Below are 17,507 nucleotides of genomic sequence, written 5' to 3' on the forward strand. Positions count from 1 at the left end.
AAGAAAATTTACTTATAATTGGAGACTCGTTAATTATAATAAACATAATAACACCGCAGAAGTTTTGGTCAGTTTAGACTCTTTAAAAATTATATGTGAAGCTACTACTACTACTCCTTGTTTGTTATCATCAGCATCCTTCTCTCATTTTAAATTTTTTGAAAATCCTTGAAATATTTCCCCAACTTCACTTATATTTTATGGTAATATTCCTAATATTGTTTCATTTCAAATAATATCACGATTTATAAATACATTTCCATTAACCAGTAATAATTATTCTCATTAAGATGCTTCGTTCATGCCGAACGATTTTGAAGTACATTTGCGGACCCCCTTTTAAGGCATTAGTGTAAATCTTGTTAGAAAGCGCCCCCGAATTCTCCCCATTGCCGGGGTTATGGACTAAGACGCGGAATCAGCATAAATTTTGCAATTATTGTTGCAGCATGAATTATATATATATATATATATATACATATATATTTAGAAATGCGAGTGCAGCATTGTCTAATAAGATATATGGTTTCCATTTTAATTTATTTTCAAAAATATAGGTTTCCGTTTTCTGGATCATAAATTATTTAAAATTTAAATATAACTTACGGAAGATTGTTTTGAAAAAATAGCTTGATTCAAAAATTGTTAGTTTAGAGCATAAACATTAGTTTTTCTAACATTTACCAATACGGGCCCAATATTGTTAGCAATATTTCACCCACATTCAAAACCAATATGGGCTCTAAATTGGTAAATAATAACTCACATACAAAAATATTTTTCAACTCATTTTAAAAAACAGTATTTAACTCATTAATAATTTGACTATACATCTCCAGCACTATCATGGTGTAAGTTTAAGTCATACCTCTCTTCTACGTCATTAAATTACTCTGACATTACATTATATGAAAATATCACTTGCGAGCAAATTGCGCTATGTATCCGAGCTCACACAAGTCTACCGAGGATGTTTAAATAAATTATAAAAATCATAATTATAATTCTACAATATTAATTAAATATGGCTACTAAGTCTTATCTCGTATATAAACGCAATAACCGATTAACATTAACTTTTTTTTTACCGCGTTGACAATAAACGGCAACTTGGAAGCAATTAAGACCAGATATGTCCACTTATAATCGACATTTTCAAAATCGTGAAAAAACTTAACGATTGTCCAATTAATCAAAGAATGAATTAATTTACGAGTAATTGTCTGTATCCCGTGTTTTATTCTATTCTTTTATTCTGTCCGCCCGGACATGATTGATGTTAAAAACTAAACGAATTGTCGATAATTAAGATTATTTGTATCATGGGATATGTCGAAGTTAATAATTAATATGTCTAATACTGGTTTATGCAGAACTGGTTTTTGCAAATTGTATGTTCATTTCTTATTTGAATATTGTTATAAATTAATGTGTGCTTTTATCTATTTTTATCACACCAAGAAGAAATTTGTAATGATTAGGCAGGCAGCACATTTGCAAAAGAGTGTTATTAAACACCTAGCTTGTACCCAAACGTAGTTATTAGCAGTAATTAAATTATCATGATAATAATGTTCTCATTAAGGTAGTATTTGAATTTTAAGTGAAATTTATGAGAAAATACTTAGCCAACCGTTGTATCTTAAATTTTATGGCATGATGTCGTATACTCTAACCCAGATAAATATATATATATATATATATATATATATATATATATATAATTTGAACTTTCCTATATATGGATCAATGGTGCTGCCTGATTTACATTTTAATACGAATTCGGTGTTTCCACCTTTGATGTCAGCAGCAATGACCACTGTGCGAACTTTGATTGGAGGAGTGCGCGCGGGTTATTTAAAATCATTTCTAGGGACGAAATGAAAGTACCGAATGTAAAAGGGTAAAGGGTAACTTTGCTTGTCGCTTGCATTTAGAACGACTGTTTATAATCGCAAACGAAAGACCCTTTGATATTGAATGTAGATCTGTTGAATTAATTCAAAGCTGACATTTCAGTTTAGAACAACGGACGTCAATGATAAAAATCACATGGTAAAAAAACGTTTGTGCGAAGTATTTATTGTACTATATATTAATTTTGCATTAAATGCATTTTTCAATATATACAATAAGTTCATTTAGTAATCTATACAATAACAACATTTAGCTACAATTGTAGACAATTTCAAAATATTGCGTGTGAAGGGTAACTATCCTCTGATAGCATCTTCTGTTAATATTGCATAAAATTTTTTTAATTTACTACAACTTATTTTTTAGTCGCTTAGGTGCTAAAAGTTTGATCAGGTCAATTGCCAGTTGATTTGAATGTTGATTCAGCCGAGTCTTATATCTGGAGCAGAAATGGTTAATCTCTTCTTCAATCGTTAAAAAATTCAGGTCTCGATGTATTAAGTTTCGCATTTTGAAGAGAACGCATATAAAAGCACATTTGTTGAGGGCTTGTTTTTGCCAGGGTCATAAACAAACGCACCATAATACGGTCCTGAACGAAACAAACACGTGGTTCCTAAATAGCGTATCAAAATTTCTTAAAAAAATGACAAGATCCAATCGCTTTTTAAATTTCCCGTAAATTTTGAACACATGTTCAAATTGCTTCAAAAAAAATGTGACATTTCTATCTTAAACTCCGAACACTAAATACATAGTTTGTTAATTTATCATGTTTATTTGTGTGTTATATCATCTGTGATGTTAAATAATACATATTTTGTCAATGTACACATACCGTGGATTAATAATGTTTTCATATATTATATTATATTGTATATTATCCAGTTTGGTACATAGTTTGAGGCGTTTAGGATCTATTTCAAAATTTTCTTCTACAGTTCTTGAACCTCTGTCGATTTTGTTATATTTATTCTTGATATAGATATTTCACCAAACTGATGATGAAAACTAAGCTGCACCTCCTGCTAATATTGCATTGAATTTTTAAATGCATAAATAAAATTTAAATTTTTTTACAACTTATTTTTTTCAGTCACTTAGGTGGTTAAAGCTTGAGCAGGTCAATCGCAGGTTATTTGAATGTAGATTTAGCCAAATCTTGTATCTGGAGCAGAAATGGTTAGAATATTCAGGTCGCGCTGTTTTAGCTAGTTTGGACAAGGTTTGGGTCATTTAGGATCTGTTTCAAAATTTTGTTCTGGAATCTCTGTAGAGTTTGTTGTATTTATTCTTGATATATGCATTTCACACAACTGATGATAAAAATTACGCTGCATTTATACCCAACTACTGATTAATATAATTATTAGAATCTAGAATCTATAACAATTTATAGCAGAAATGAAACTAACAATAAAGAAGCACAATATATGTAAAAGTATTGTACCTAAAAAGTGTAATAGTTTTTTCAATGTTTGTTTTGGTAGTTTTTTCTGAGGTTTTCTCCAATAAGTGAAATATCAGGCAAGAATCCATACCAGTTGCCGCAATACGGATATAGAAATTGTATCTTTGTATATATATCGAATATTCCTTATGCAAATCAGAATATCCTTTTCCTCGGACTTTAATTAAAGGACGATTAATTACGAACAATTTATGACATTGTCTCAAAAAATGTGGTATAGTTTCTTTAATGTTAGTTTATTTCTTTTGGTAGTTTTTTCTGGAGTTTTTCTCCAATAAGTGAATTTTCAAGCAAGAATCCATGCTAATATCCGCATTACGGATATATAATTTGTATCTTTGTACATATATCGTATATTCCTTATGCAAATCAGAATATCTTCCTCCTCGGACTTTAATTAAAGGACCATTGATTACGAAGCGTTGTCCTAACACCGTACCGCCGTGTGCCGATGTTTGCAAAGGAGGTGTTGCGAACCCATCGAAAGTGTGGGTACCCATTGTCCACCCTTTCCCGTAGCTCCGTAGCAGCGCGACCCTCGGCCTCGGCATTAAGGAAGGGTTGAGGGTAGGGGTAGGGCGATGTGTAACTGACCAAGAGAACGTGAAGTGTTTATGTTGCCTTTGTGTCATATCGGCGCCGATCCGCACACGCGTGCTGTTGTTTCTAACTCCAGGTGGGAATTGGTAACGGAAGAGTAATATCATAATAATAATTGATAATAACTTTAATATTATTAATAACTTTGTTTAGGATCCTAAGTTTAACTTATTTGCTGCAAAGTGTTTTGTGTTATATTATCTTTTCACTACAAGTCAATGTCAGGGCTTCTAGGCTTAGCTACTTCATCAGAAATTGAGGTATTTAATGTACCCGTTTTGGCTTCATTTCTAATTGGGTATCGTTTATTTTTTCGCAGCACCCTGATTATTAAAATCATTGAATGTCTTCTTAATATGATTATAATTATATGAGATTAAAAAAGAAGTAAGTGATGTCAAGTAAAGGGTACTTACATCAAATATCGATACATCAAATATATCATATATCTTTATTATAGGGTGTATCTTGTTTAAAATGCAGTTTTTTTAAATAGAGAATTTTTTTAATTTTAATGCTTTTCATGCATCGCACTTTCATTCCTCGCAAAATTTGGAGTTACCATTTTAAGTATAAAGTGCAGAAAGACTACCAATTTTACAGTGGTTAAAGCCGTGTTTATAAAGTAGTAGTTGATGTATCTAATCATTTGTCCCTCCGACTGATTTTAAAATTCAAAGGTATTTTTATTGTAATTTTTGCACCTGTACTAATATAGAGTATAAGAAAGAGTGTAAGAAAAAAATACTTCTAAAATTCAGACCTTCTGACTATTGTCAGAGATGTTGAAAATTGACAATTTTTATGTAACATGAATTCCTTTTTTAATATTGCCCTGGTCATGTTGTTTGGTAGTTTTCTGTAAAGTGTGTTTAGATGATCTATTTATTTTCAATTCGTGTATCTTTTATATAGTTCGGCCCTGTTAATATTTACACTAGATTGGCATTACGTTTTAAAGCGCGTTCTAGCGAGTGCTGGTCAGTGTGAGTGCAACTTACTTTATAAACACAAGGCTTTCAGATTAATGCCTCGTTATATAAACTTAGAAATTTATTACAAAAATAGCTGAATAAATGACAAATTTTCTTTGCCCTTTCAACAGCTCAAAACGCATTTTTAAAAAAAAGGAACAGACCAATACAAGGTAGTTGATAAAAATTTGTAATTTTTATCAAAGTTTTGGAAAAACGTTGTAACTAACTGATCATGATCACAAATTTAAAAAAAAAATAATACCCAATAAAAAAAATTATCACTGAACAAATATTTTTTCTCACAATATGATAAAATTACAAGTTACTGAATTGCATTTCTAGTTATATTTTTGAGCAATGAATTTGAAAGAAAATTATTGTTGTATTGTAAAATGTATAGAGAATTTATAAAAAATAATTAAAATGGTTACAACTTCTTTCAGCTCAAAAATTCTAACACAACAAATAATACTATAACAAATTAATTCTGATCGAATATCATTTCTGAAAAAAAAAACAGCAAATTGTGGACAATCTATGTTGCCTTTGAGATCAGAAACAGCTTTTCCGAATCTTACATGTAATTATTTATAACGAAACTCTATATACATAGGAAATATCCTTTACCCAACAATTCGATACCTATTTGGCCATCCATATCCGACCCGAATTAAAACAACCATATAGTTTTCGATGGCCATTGTGTAACACGATAGTTTCACTGGACATTGATGTTCACACATGCCTTCCATCGGTCATCTGGGTTCAGAGAAACATTGGCATCGTCCAAGGCGCTCAAAGAGAATCAAAGTGTTAGAAATATCTCACACCACAAAACAAAGGGCGAGTAATTATACGACAAAGACAAACACCCCTTTTGAGGGCTCCGCAGAGGTAGAAGGTGCCAGGAAACTTACGATTACAAAAGACCGACGCCTCAAAGGTTACATGTCCAAAACAGCGTGAATTAATATGGATATAACTATGCATTTCCTTGGAAGGAAATTATAATTTCTATTATATTCACTGTTACTACAACGCTTAAATGTACATCCAAAAGGGTTTAATTCTTTTACCCACTTTGCAGATTATTGCAACATTTCGCGATCCATTAATCCGCCATTATTATTTTTGTTTAAGGTTCGAAATAATCTATTATACATTTTGATGTTGAAATAACAATGCTAATTCGAGAACAATAATTCTATCAAGTCGTATCCCTCTGTTAATGTTCGTAATGAAATGCAAATCTACTGAAATACTCGTATCTTCCGTTGGGTTTTCTCCTTTTACGAGTTGTGACGTCTAACCCTTTAATGTTTTCTCAAACACGGAGGATTTAATCGGGAATAAAGTTCTGATTTCGGTAGAAATAACTGAAGAAGTTAAAGGAACTACTGATAATCTAAGATACTTGATAGTCCTTTCACTATGGCGGCACTTCTGTACGAGTGTTTTTTAAACATTATAGAAAATCTGATTTCCAAAAGCTTTAAATGTGAATTCACCCTTGTCCCTCATACCTCTTCCCCAATGAATATCGCACAAGAACACATGTAACTTTATGTGAAATAGGCACATTACCATACGTTCCGGCAGGTACTTATATTCTATGCAGCTATAGCTTGCAATATTATCCCTCTTAGAAGCCCTCTATATAATTTGTCATATCTAATGCCGTACACTTGCTTAGTAATTGCCTTTATGTAAGCTCCTGCATGTTATATTCTATGTCCATTCTATGAATCCGTAAGACAGTTTGCCAAAGTTTCCAGTTTGATTGAACATTTCTAATACCGAAATTAACATTTAGGAAATTCGAATTGGTAATCGAGAACTAGTTCTATGATCGAAACTTCTTAACAATAAGGGATTGTGAATTGAAACTCACACAACATTTTAAATTAATCACAAAATATTGATTTTACCTGTTCATTTGTAAAAATTCATCGAAAAAAATTATTTTACCAGAGATATTTGTATGTAAGATTTAGAAAATTCCTTTTTAAAATTCCTTTTAAAATTTATTCTTCTAATTAAATATAAGAAAAATCTGTTATGGTTTACTGATAGTATTACTGTTTTATATTTATAAAAGAAAGGTGAATTTTATAAGTGAATACTAGTTCATCAGTGGTCAGTTCAGTACAACCTAATTTTGTCCATATATTTGAATTATTTTATTATTGAATTAAGTTATAGCAAAGTAATCCATTATTTTCCTGATAAATAGCTTTAATTGTTTGTATATTGCGTTGTATAAGTCCAATCTGTTAGGTGGCGTTAGGAAGACCAGATTTTGTACTAAAAAAACTTTTTTTGCGCAAAGTTTTGTAATCGGTTGTCTTGGTTTTGTTTGGACAACCAACGTTGGAAAATGGACACCAACAAAGAGGAAATAGGCAATATTTTGCAGCTTTTGTTCACTCTATAATTTGTAAAGTCACATTTTGGGATGAAAAGCGTACTCATACATTTAGATTCTAAGTCGAGTAACTACTAATAATTTTTTCGGCAAACAGAATACTTGGATTTTAACTATTTTAGAATTATTGTTTCCAGAACAGAAATAAAAAAAATATTTATGTAAAAAATCTTAGGTTTCCAAAAATAAGAAGATTAATATTTATTTCGGTGGTTGGTCAAGATATACATTTTCTGATCAAGGTATCGCCAGTTGTGGGTAGTTTGGTTTCGTGGAGCATGTGTTTTATTAGGCGAGACGATACAGGAAACTAATTCCTGCAATATGGCGTTTGTATCCTTCTCGTAGATAGTTGTTGGGATATTAGTAAAACGACAGAAGTGGATGTGCTACGCGCACTAAGGATCAGAACGTGCCGACTGGCCCGGAATCCAGAATTGCTAATTAGGAGGACACAGATTGCACGGCAACTACTCGTAATACGGACATCGTACGTTATAGTTGTAAATAGAGATGAGCCGGATAAGTGATATTGTTATTTGTATAGGATTCGTTATGTGGGATACTTGATATGAGCTTCACTACTTACACCGTAGAATATAATACAACACCTAACTATAACTATTAAATTTTTGTGAGCACGATTTCTCCAACCTCCAACGTATGACAAATTATAAATGATGTTATATGTGTACAGATTTGCATTTTGAACAGTTTCAACAAACATATGTTATTGATGAAATCTAATACCTCGTATGTGTCTTTTGAATTCGATCCACTTTGACAAAGGCGATGACCCTTTTGTATGATATTGTCTTACGGTGGAGAGACGCGCAGGGTGAGCGTCGACATATGCAAAATATTCTCAATAACATATCGCATGACATTGGCAAAATTGGAATGATACTATAAATAATATAGATATTCACTCGAACTTAGATTTTAGGAAGTGGAGAAGCTTAAGACAAGTTTTTCCTTATGAGGAATTAGATGTATTTATGAGGATTTTAATGGCATTTTAATTAACTCCAATAGTCCTCAAGGTAAGATTACATCCAGTTATTATAGTAAGTTTGCTCGATTTTCAAATGCTTATTTTTATTTATTACATGGAATAAATAAATCAATAAATAACCTTTCCCCACACCTCTTATCGCACAAAAACACGGAGCAGACTTATTGACTTTTGTGTATTTTCCATATCAAAACCGCGCGGCAAACGCAAATATGTAGTGTTTACTTTCAATACTGAATTCTCGCCACCTACATACGTGTGTCGAGTTGGAGTGTCGCGTGCACTTGGTCTTGCATATAAAAGAACCAAGACAGGGGTTGGAAATCTAAAAATATTGGTCCGAAATTTAAAAATGTCCTAAGACTGTGAAAATTGATTATTTAATGGTTAGTAGACATAGGGTTACTAGATCCAGTGATTTTCAAGGTGAATCAGTAATTTTTAATAACATACAAAATCCTTCATAGGCAAAAATTGACATGAAACAGATATTTATCAAATTTAAAAATAATTTTAATTGAAAGTGGATATTATTCATTTTACACGAATTCATCCATGGATTGTTTTCTGTTTCTGTATCTGTAAATATGGATAGTAAACATTTTTTGCTAAATCGGCAAGACTCTTATGATTCTGTACTTTATTGGATTGAAATTTTAGATTCGAAATGGCTTGATATTTTGCTAAGCAAATGTATCAACTAACAATTTATTCCAAATAGATTAACGTGTAGCTTTATTTAATGTCACTTTAATCATTTAATTTTTAATAAATTACTACTCATATAATAAATATTATTCGTCGCTTCATTGTTATTTTGAGTCATTAATTTTAGCTCTGAAAATTTAAGCAGTTTAATTACACAATGTTTGGGCATCTTCTGTTCAGTTCAAATTTTAAGAAAATTCATTTCTTCTATAAATTGTTGTCAATCCCTGATCTAACCCTTCTTTGTTAAAACATAAAGACCCCGGTATGGTGCATTTCGAGTATAGTGTCTTTGTCCCCTGCATAAAACAGAGCAAATTGAATTTGAATGACCGCAAAAAGTAGTCAGTCGAATATAAAGCGTAAAATAAGCACAGGATATGTTACTAAAAACCACCTTTGGATGGGTGAGAATTATATTTTAGAGCAGAAGTAGTTAAGAAAATTGATACCTGATAAATAGATTAGATACATCAGTAATTGTGTTTCTCATTTTTGCTCATTCTCAATTAGACCAAAATCATATCCACTCAATGATTGTGTTACTGCCTAGTACCTTTCAGAATTTTGATTTAATAATATGCACTCATATAATTTGGCTTTTGTTATAAATGCGTACGTATTTGGTGCCTTTCATCACCAGGTTCTGTCTTTATTACCAGGAGTTGTTTCCAGAGTACCAGGAGTGAGTTTTGTCACTCTAAGCAATACAAAAATCCGATCAGCAAACGTTTTACATAAAGACCATATCTTAAACTAATTTAACACACCATTAATCTTGCATTCTTCATTCTAAAATCCAGAAACATTGCACATGTCACCAGCCCAACTTATTTTTATCTAGTTCCGGCAACGTTGTCATAAATACGATGATTTGAAGGCGAGATCTTCCCTCTATTGCAACAAGCTAAAAGACACGCTCCCTAAATTTTCTTACAATAAATCCGGGAAACACCCCAATATATGGGGCGGTATTAGATTTTATTGTGCGAAAACTAACAGATATGTATTTTTAGCATGCTTACTGCCTTTTTTTCACCCAAACGCTGATTGAATTCGGTGATACTTATACATTATTGCATACTCGGTAGTTTCATTGCGAGAAAATGCAGGGGGTGGAAGTGTTGGGTTATGATTTGATGATTTATTAAAAGAAATATTTTCTGAACGTTTATGTGTTTTTGAAATTATGGGTGGTATGGAATTTTTTGAGATTCATAATTTTTCTAATATACTCTTGCAATAGTATAATTATTTTCAATTAAGAATAAATGTGAAGGTATACTAAGATATTTCGATTAGTGCAATTTTAATGTATTTCATCCAAGTATTTTTTCACAAAACAACAAAATCTGAAATCAATGTTATTCTTGATATAATATTCCTTATTATGTACCAAGCGATACTAATTTAAAATTATCATTCAAGAACATAAAAAGGTCATCATATTGTTCTCCGATTCTTTGTAGTAACTCGCCCATGTGTAAAATTACATATTATTTGTATGGATGCTCGCATTATATGTAGCTGTCATGTTGATATAATATTTGTGTTTATGGCAAAAGCAAATGCATTATGTTTATCTATAGGATCATAATTATTGTTTTCTGGAAAACTTCTTTTTGCTTATCAATATTTTGTTCTTGTGATTTTCTTGGAGTCATGTATCAATAACAGACTTAAAGCCTTAGAGCAAAGCGAACTTGGATGTAATTTAATTTATGCTTGGTGCTGACTTAATAGTAATTAGATATTGAAAATTAAATTTTATTTGTGCATATTTTGTAACCGCTATCAGAGCTAGAATTATATTTCAAGAAACTATTTTTGCCAAGCTTTTTCGCACATAAGAATTTAAAGAAAAATTTTATGAATAATACTAAGACAAGTTTTCCTCTACCCCAAACACCTGTATATCTCTTCTCCATTTCCTCAAAATATTTTACTAATATTTTTGAGCGTCAATACATATATATCTTAACATTGACAACATTTTCAAATCCCCGAGCTGCGGTACATAAAAATAAATGGCACTCCCCTCAGCCACCCCGCATAAGGCCAAAAACATATTTTTCCCTTCTACTCATGAAAAATCATCACCGGGAACATTGATATCGCATCGAGAATACATATAAAAAACACATAGATTCCCTGAAAGGTTCCAAAAGTGCGTGGTTCGATTACCCGATTTAGAGTACGAAGCCCAGGGGGCGATTTCTGACTGCGGGATAAATGCAGAAGTCACTCAGTGTGACATATAAGGATAAAAAGATAGAAATATCATCTAAGATCGTAATGAATGATTAAATTTATTCGACATTGTATTGATTTCTACTTGGTTGATATACACTCACACAAAAAACAAAATTCTGTAAATGCGACAAAATGTAGACAATAGGGCTATGAAATTTAAATTAGTCACATTCTTGACATCAAACTTGCACAGTCCTTGGGATTACTAAATATTAATGGGATTACATGCTTTTGAATCAACTAAATTAACATTATACATCCTCTTGCGTATATTACATGGTGTATATTTGACTGTATCAAAAATGCAGTCATTTTTTTATATTGCTCTCCATGAAATATTGTCGCTCTTCATAAAATATTCGCTAACATAAATCTTAAAATCGCACCTCTGAAAACATCAGTCAAATATTCATCCCCATAGGCACTTACGCAATGCCAACCCCTAAGTATAAGTTTCAACACCCCGATGTTTTGACATTTTTGCGTAAACATCAATTCCCAATACGCAGATCCAACGTTTATATATGTTGGGATGAAAAAATATAAAGTACAGAAGTACCTCAACATATTTCTAAATTTTATATAGTTTTTTTGTTGTTGTTATTATTTCCCAGCAATCGGAATTATAAGACTTACTGTGAACTTTATATTGAGCGCTGCTTAATTTTATTAAAGATGTAATTAGAAGAGAATCCATTAATTGTTATTATCTGAAATTTTGTTTTTATTTTCATACTGGTGTATTAGAAGGTAACCGTACGGTAATTTTCTAATTATATATTTTTATGATTGTCAACGAAACTGTGTTAAGAAATTAAAAATTATGCTTCTAATGTACTAGAAATTACAATAAACAACTAGAATTCTTAATAGTTTAACTTTTAGAATCTTGTAGGAAAAGCAAACAAAACATGTCGTCCCCGAATGACATCCGTATACTCAGCACTTTTGGTGGATTATGTCCATGGACGAAATTCATAGCTAAAGGATTAATATATAAATTTTTAAACATGTAACATAAAACCTGAAGCACTTTTAACTCTGATCAGCTGAAGTTCATTGGATTTTATTTTACCTCATAAATTCATGAATTCATTATATAATTGAATATTAATAATTTTGCTGTATCAAAGGTATACTCTCACGTTCGCTCTAAAAACGCAATATTCCAGCATGTTTTTGAAACCGTTTTATGCATCTATTATCCCGCTAAGCAGCTAGAAATAATAACCGTATTATCGAATCGCGATCTAGAGATCAACAAGGTCTAAGAAATCGACATCGCAAATCGCAGCCGACATTTGCATCGGCGAACAGATGCATGACGGTAGCTCCCGTCGAATGAGCGCGGCCCGTCCCGATATCTCGGCGATATCATCGTCCTCAAAGCGTCGATACGAGACAGACCAGTGCCAGGGAATTATCTAACATCATCAAAAAGTCGACAAGTTCTGTCTCGACAACCATTCCGGCAAAATGCGCCATCTTGACAGGCGACTTCGAGCGAGAGGGCAAAACAAACATCGCACGACACAAGGCGATGGTAAAAAATGAACTAAAAACAATGAACACGAGAAAAAAATAATAACCGTCCGCGATGTTTCCTTCTCTCTTCGACTCGATGCCTTTGTTACACGCGGCCGAGTGCATGCCGTGTTTGTTTTGTTAGTAGTTTTGCTATATGGATGCATTAGACTGTACTCCCGACGGTACAACCGTGCATTATTTTTGCATAATTCAGAATGCAGACCCATTGCACGAATAATAATACGAGCTGCCATTGGTCATCGAGAAACCTATACGTATGACGAGTGAAGGAAAGGGCACCTTTTTGATCTTCAGACAATGTACGACTACACGATGGTAAAGGACTTAAGAATAACTTAAATTGTAATAGAACAGAAATATTTCAAAATTTTAGATACGTGGGTTCACTGATACTTCTTCAGATTTCGTAAAACTTCTTCAAATTTAATAATTTCTGGAAAATTCTCAATATATTCAAATAAATTTGATCTTGCTACTGAAAATAAATATAATATCACTGCCAAACTATTTTTTTTTTTTTTTTAACAGCAATCAGAACCTTACGTCCTGTGAGCTGTTGGGTTGAAACTTCTCCTTACTTCCTATTTTTTAGATGGTTACCATTTTAGATGGTTACATATTTGATGATTTTGTTATTAGATTAATCTAATAGGGCTGACTTTTTATTGGTGCAGCAATGCTGGGCAAGGTCTATTTTCACTTGAAATTGCTATCTATATTTCCAAGTGAAAATCGTTGTCACTGCTGCCTGACAACAGGCTGCTCAAAGTGGGTATCGAACCCGGACCTCTCAAGTCCCGTCGCTCTTAACCGCTTACCTACGGCGAGCCAACTAAAAATGTGATTCAATACTTTGTTGGTGTTAGCAGACCTTCTAGTAATAATAAATAGTATTCTGTCTGAAGGCAGATCCATGTTGTTTTGAGCACCACAAAGTCAATGAATTCCCTTTCTTTTTTCTGTTACACTTATCAGTAGTAAATTTTGGTTTGATTATCAAAGAAGCATTTTGTCAGAAATTAGGTGTCATATACATTTCGTAAAAAGACTAATAATGATAGGTATATGAATTTTATTATAATGTATAAATTCAGAAAAATGTTTTCTTTTAAGACAATACTGTTGCTAAAAGTCATAAATAATGCTATTCAAAAACTGTATGTCAATTTGAATTATTCACTTTCCTTGAATACTTATTTTTGCTTGTAAATAAAATATAAATCCTCCTATCTTGTATAAGTACATGAACAAGTAACGTATCCTGAATTGACAACTAAAGTAAAATTTAGTAATACTCTTCATTTATTTAGTGAAGACAATTGTTCGATCTTCGGTCAACGTACGATTGGTTAATTTAATTTTTTTTTTCAAATATCAAAATTACAAAAGAATAATTTTTTTTTAAATATATAAACTGCCTGTCGCCGCAAAAACACAGCCACAAGTGTATGTTCCCAAGTTGGTAAAACTTATTGGAATTCGTAATTGCAGTTAAGCGCAGATTCTGTATAGCTTCGGGGACTGAATCTTTGTAACAAATATTATAATTAGCTTGCTGAAACGTATAAAGCACGTATCAGACATGTTTTGATATTACTCAGCAATATCTCAGCCACTGACTAATTTAGCAGATAACCATAAAATTATCTCAATCTTGAAAATGTAATTGGAATACTTTGTTGCTATAACCAGTAAAAGTTTTATTAAAAAATCTATTATTTAATCCATAAGGCCAAAAATGTATAAATTACATGATACATAAGTTATTATTCAGAGCATTTCAAAACACGACATTTTTCCCAAAATCATCACCAGGCTTTCGCGTGCTGAACATTGTATCCAATTCTCTGTTTTATTAATGTATATGAAATTATCAAAGGTGCCTAAGGACATCCCTTGCAATTTTGTATTGTCGGACTTAAATTATTAATAAACATGAAAACGTATAAAATTCTAAAGCAGTTTCTTACAATTGCCCGCAAAATATATTTTGCATGACATTTAATGCAAGGTTTTGCACGAATTCGGCAAACGCGTCTCGGGATAAAATTTTGAAAAACGATTACGAACTTGGCAATAAAACACGTTTGAAGACACCACTTTTATATTTATAAAACCGCAGAAGAGGATGAAATATATAATTTGTAGTGCGTTGAACCAATTTGAGTCTACGGAACAATATGGATCGTTGTAATTCATATGCTGTGCTAAACGAATAGGATAGATGTAATTTTTAGCAAAAAACACAGTGTGCAGCGACTTAATAAAATCTTGTGATAAAATTTGTTTTTGTAGAAAGTACGAATACGTGATTATTCTTATAATCCACAAGAAGCCATTCTATTTTTTTCCATTTAATATCTTGTATCATTATTATCCATTTTGTTCAAATATCTAACCGTTGATTTGCATGCAATATCCGCTTATTTTGCGATCGGCAAACATACAGACCACACGTTTTATAAATATTTCTTTCGCATGGTAAAAGACCAGACAATTTTTCTATTGTTTGGCAAGACAATAGTACATGGCAAATGAAGTAGAGAACATGAAATTGATCCGAAACTCTAACAGACTTGAAATTATTGACAAATGAAGAATGAAGAGTGGTGACTCAGGAGATATAGAATAGGTACTCGAATACCAACTCGATATTTGATATGCACTTCATTCGGGAAATCTTTCGCTAGGGGATATTTCGTTCTGAAGGAAAAGGATTCATTCATAATAATTAAATTTTCATAATAGTCCGAAAGATACTTCAAAGAGTACCTATTGGCCACTGACATTGAGATGTTTTCAATAATAATATTACTCTGTCTCTGCAATTCTTTTACTAAAAATCAAACATATTATGGCCTTAAATGTCTAAAGTTTTTTTTAACTCTGTTTTATTCAGCAATCAGAAATACATAAAATTCCTATAAGCTAAATTGACAATAATTGAGAGCGATGTCTAACAATAAGAATAACTCCAATGAGATCTTCTTAGTTTAACCATTTAAAAGATAATGATATATTGAAGCTAATCTAAGACTAAATGTAAAGGCCATTGACGTTTTATCTCTTACCCATTACGCCAATTTGAATTCGTTCGTTGATCCTATTGTGTTATGTTGATGTTGATTTGTGATTTGAATGTTGTGTTTGTTTAATTTTCCTTAATTTATTTGAATGTTAATTATGCACCGTTTTCATGTTGAGATCGCTGTGAATGGTTTCATTTGTAACGTACCACGGAGAATTAAGTATTGTACGTAAAATTTTTGACTGAGTTCTCTGGATTATAGCTATATTCGATTTGTAAGGACATCCCCAGAGCTCAATTCCATAGGTCCAGATTGGTTTAATGATTGATTTATATAGCAGCAACTTATTTTCAACAGAAGCTTAGACCTTTTACGCAGTAGCCAATTAAATTCTTTCATTTTGATCATTATTTGCTGCTTTTTTGTTTTTATATGGCTTTTCCAAGTAAGTCTGCTGTCTAAATGAGACCAAGATATGTCACTATGTTTAAAGTTCTAATAGTTTAAATGTTTAAAGTGAAAAAATATTCTCATTCATTCATTTTTTGTAATGACAATTAGAATACAGTAAATTCTATGAGCTATTTGGCTTATATATCATTATTTACACACATACACACACATATAAATTATTGTGATAAATATTTTGTCGATAGTTGGATAATCACTCTAATAAGTGAATTCACCAATGTTCATATATGCAAGATTTGGTAGTGCTAAAGGTCTTCAATATTACTTTACTTTAGTCTTCTTCAAATGGCACATCAGCAAATTTTTCGTAATATTAAAATATCAGAGCGAATGTCAATCCAGTGATTGGATGTCCGTGTATGATGGTATCAGTATTGAACATATTGATCTAAAATTATCTACTAAAATTTATATCAGCTGTATCTCGAAGCACAATTTACGTTTTAAAAAATCCATCTCATCACAATTCATTCTAATTATTACCTATCGATTTTAATGGGTCTTATTCCTTATTTCAGCTGTTTACCAGCGCCGTTTCAAACGCGAGCGACGCCTACGCTTGCGCGTGCAGGAGCGTCTGGACCAAGAAGCCAAACGCCGTGCGCAACTCGAAGAAGCGATCCGCACGGGCGGCGGCGTCATTCCCACATCCGCCGCCCAGAACGTGTCTGCGGCGCAGGCGAACAGCGACGCGCTACGGGCACACAACGGTAAGATTTTGGCCGAATCGTAGAAATAGATATAGATATTAACCCTAGAATGGTTTGCGGTAAAATTTATAATATACTAGCTGACCTGGCAAACGTTGTTTTTGCTAAGTTAAGTAGGTATATTCTAAACAATTTCTAGAGAATCAATTATTAATACTATAAGTGTATAAGGATGTGTTGTTTGAATACTATATACAATGAGGTATTATAAAACAATAAACCCCATTAGTTTTGTCTATATTTGGTCAATACAATCAAACTGGAAGTTTTATACACTTTAGAAAAATAGTATAATCCATCCAAGTCTTTTTTGGTCTTTCGACTTATTGATTACGTTTTCAAGTCTTTCAGATTCTTTTGAATTCTTTTGTGTATAATTGTAA

General features: G+C 32.0%; 1 protein-coding gene across 1 annotated transcript in view; it reads left to right on the forward strand.

Annotated features, from left to right (window-relative positions):
- LOC113366081 overlaps positions 1-17,507 on the forward strand; it is a 206,567-nt gene that overhangs the window by 137,447 nt on the left and 51,613 nt on the right. The window contains exon 11 of the mRNA XM_026607635.1: positions 16,933-17,124. Within this exon, the coding sequence (XP_026463420.1) occupies positions 16,933-17,124 (192 nt within the window). The remainder of the gene's footprint in view (positions 1-16,932; positions 17,125-17,507) is intronic.

Source organism: Ctenocephalides felis, unplaced genomic scaffold (assembly GCF_003426905.1).
Source record: "Ctenocephalides felis isolate EL2017-DRISC unplaced genomic scaffold, ASM342690v1 CF-g0.4_SCAFFOLD_01170, whole genome shotgun sequence".
NCBI classification, from domain to species: Eukaryota; Metazoa; Arthropoda; class Insecta; order Siphonaptera; family Pulicidae; genus Ctenocephalides; species Ctenocephalides felis.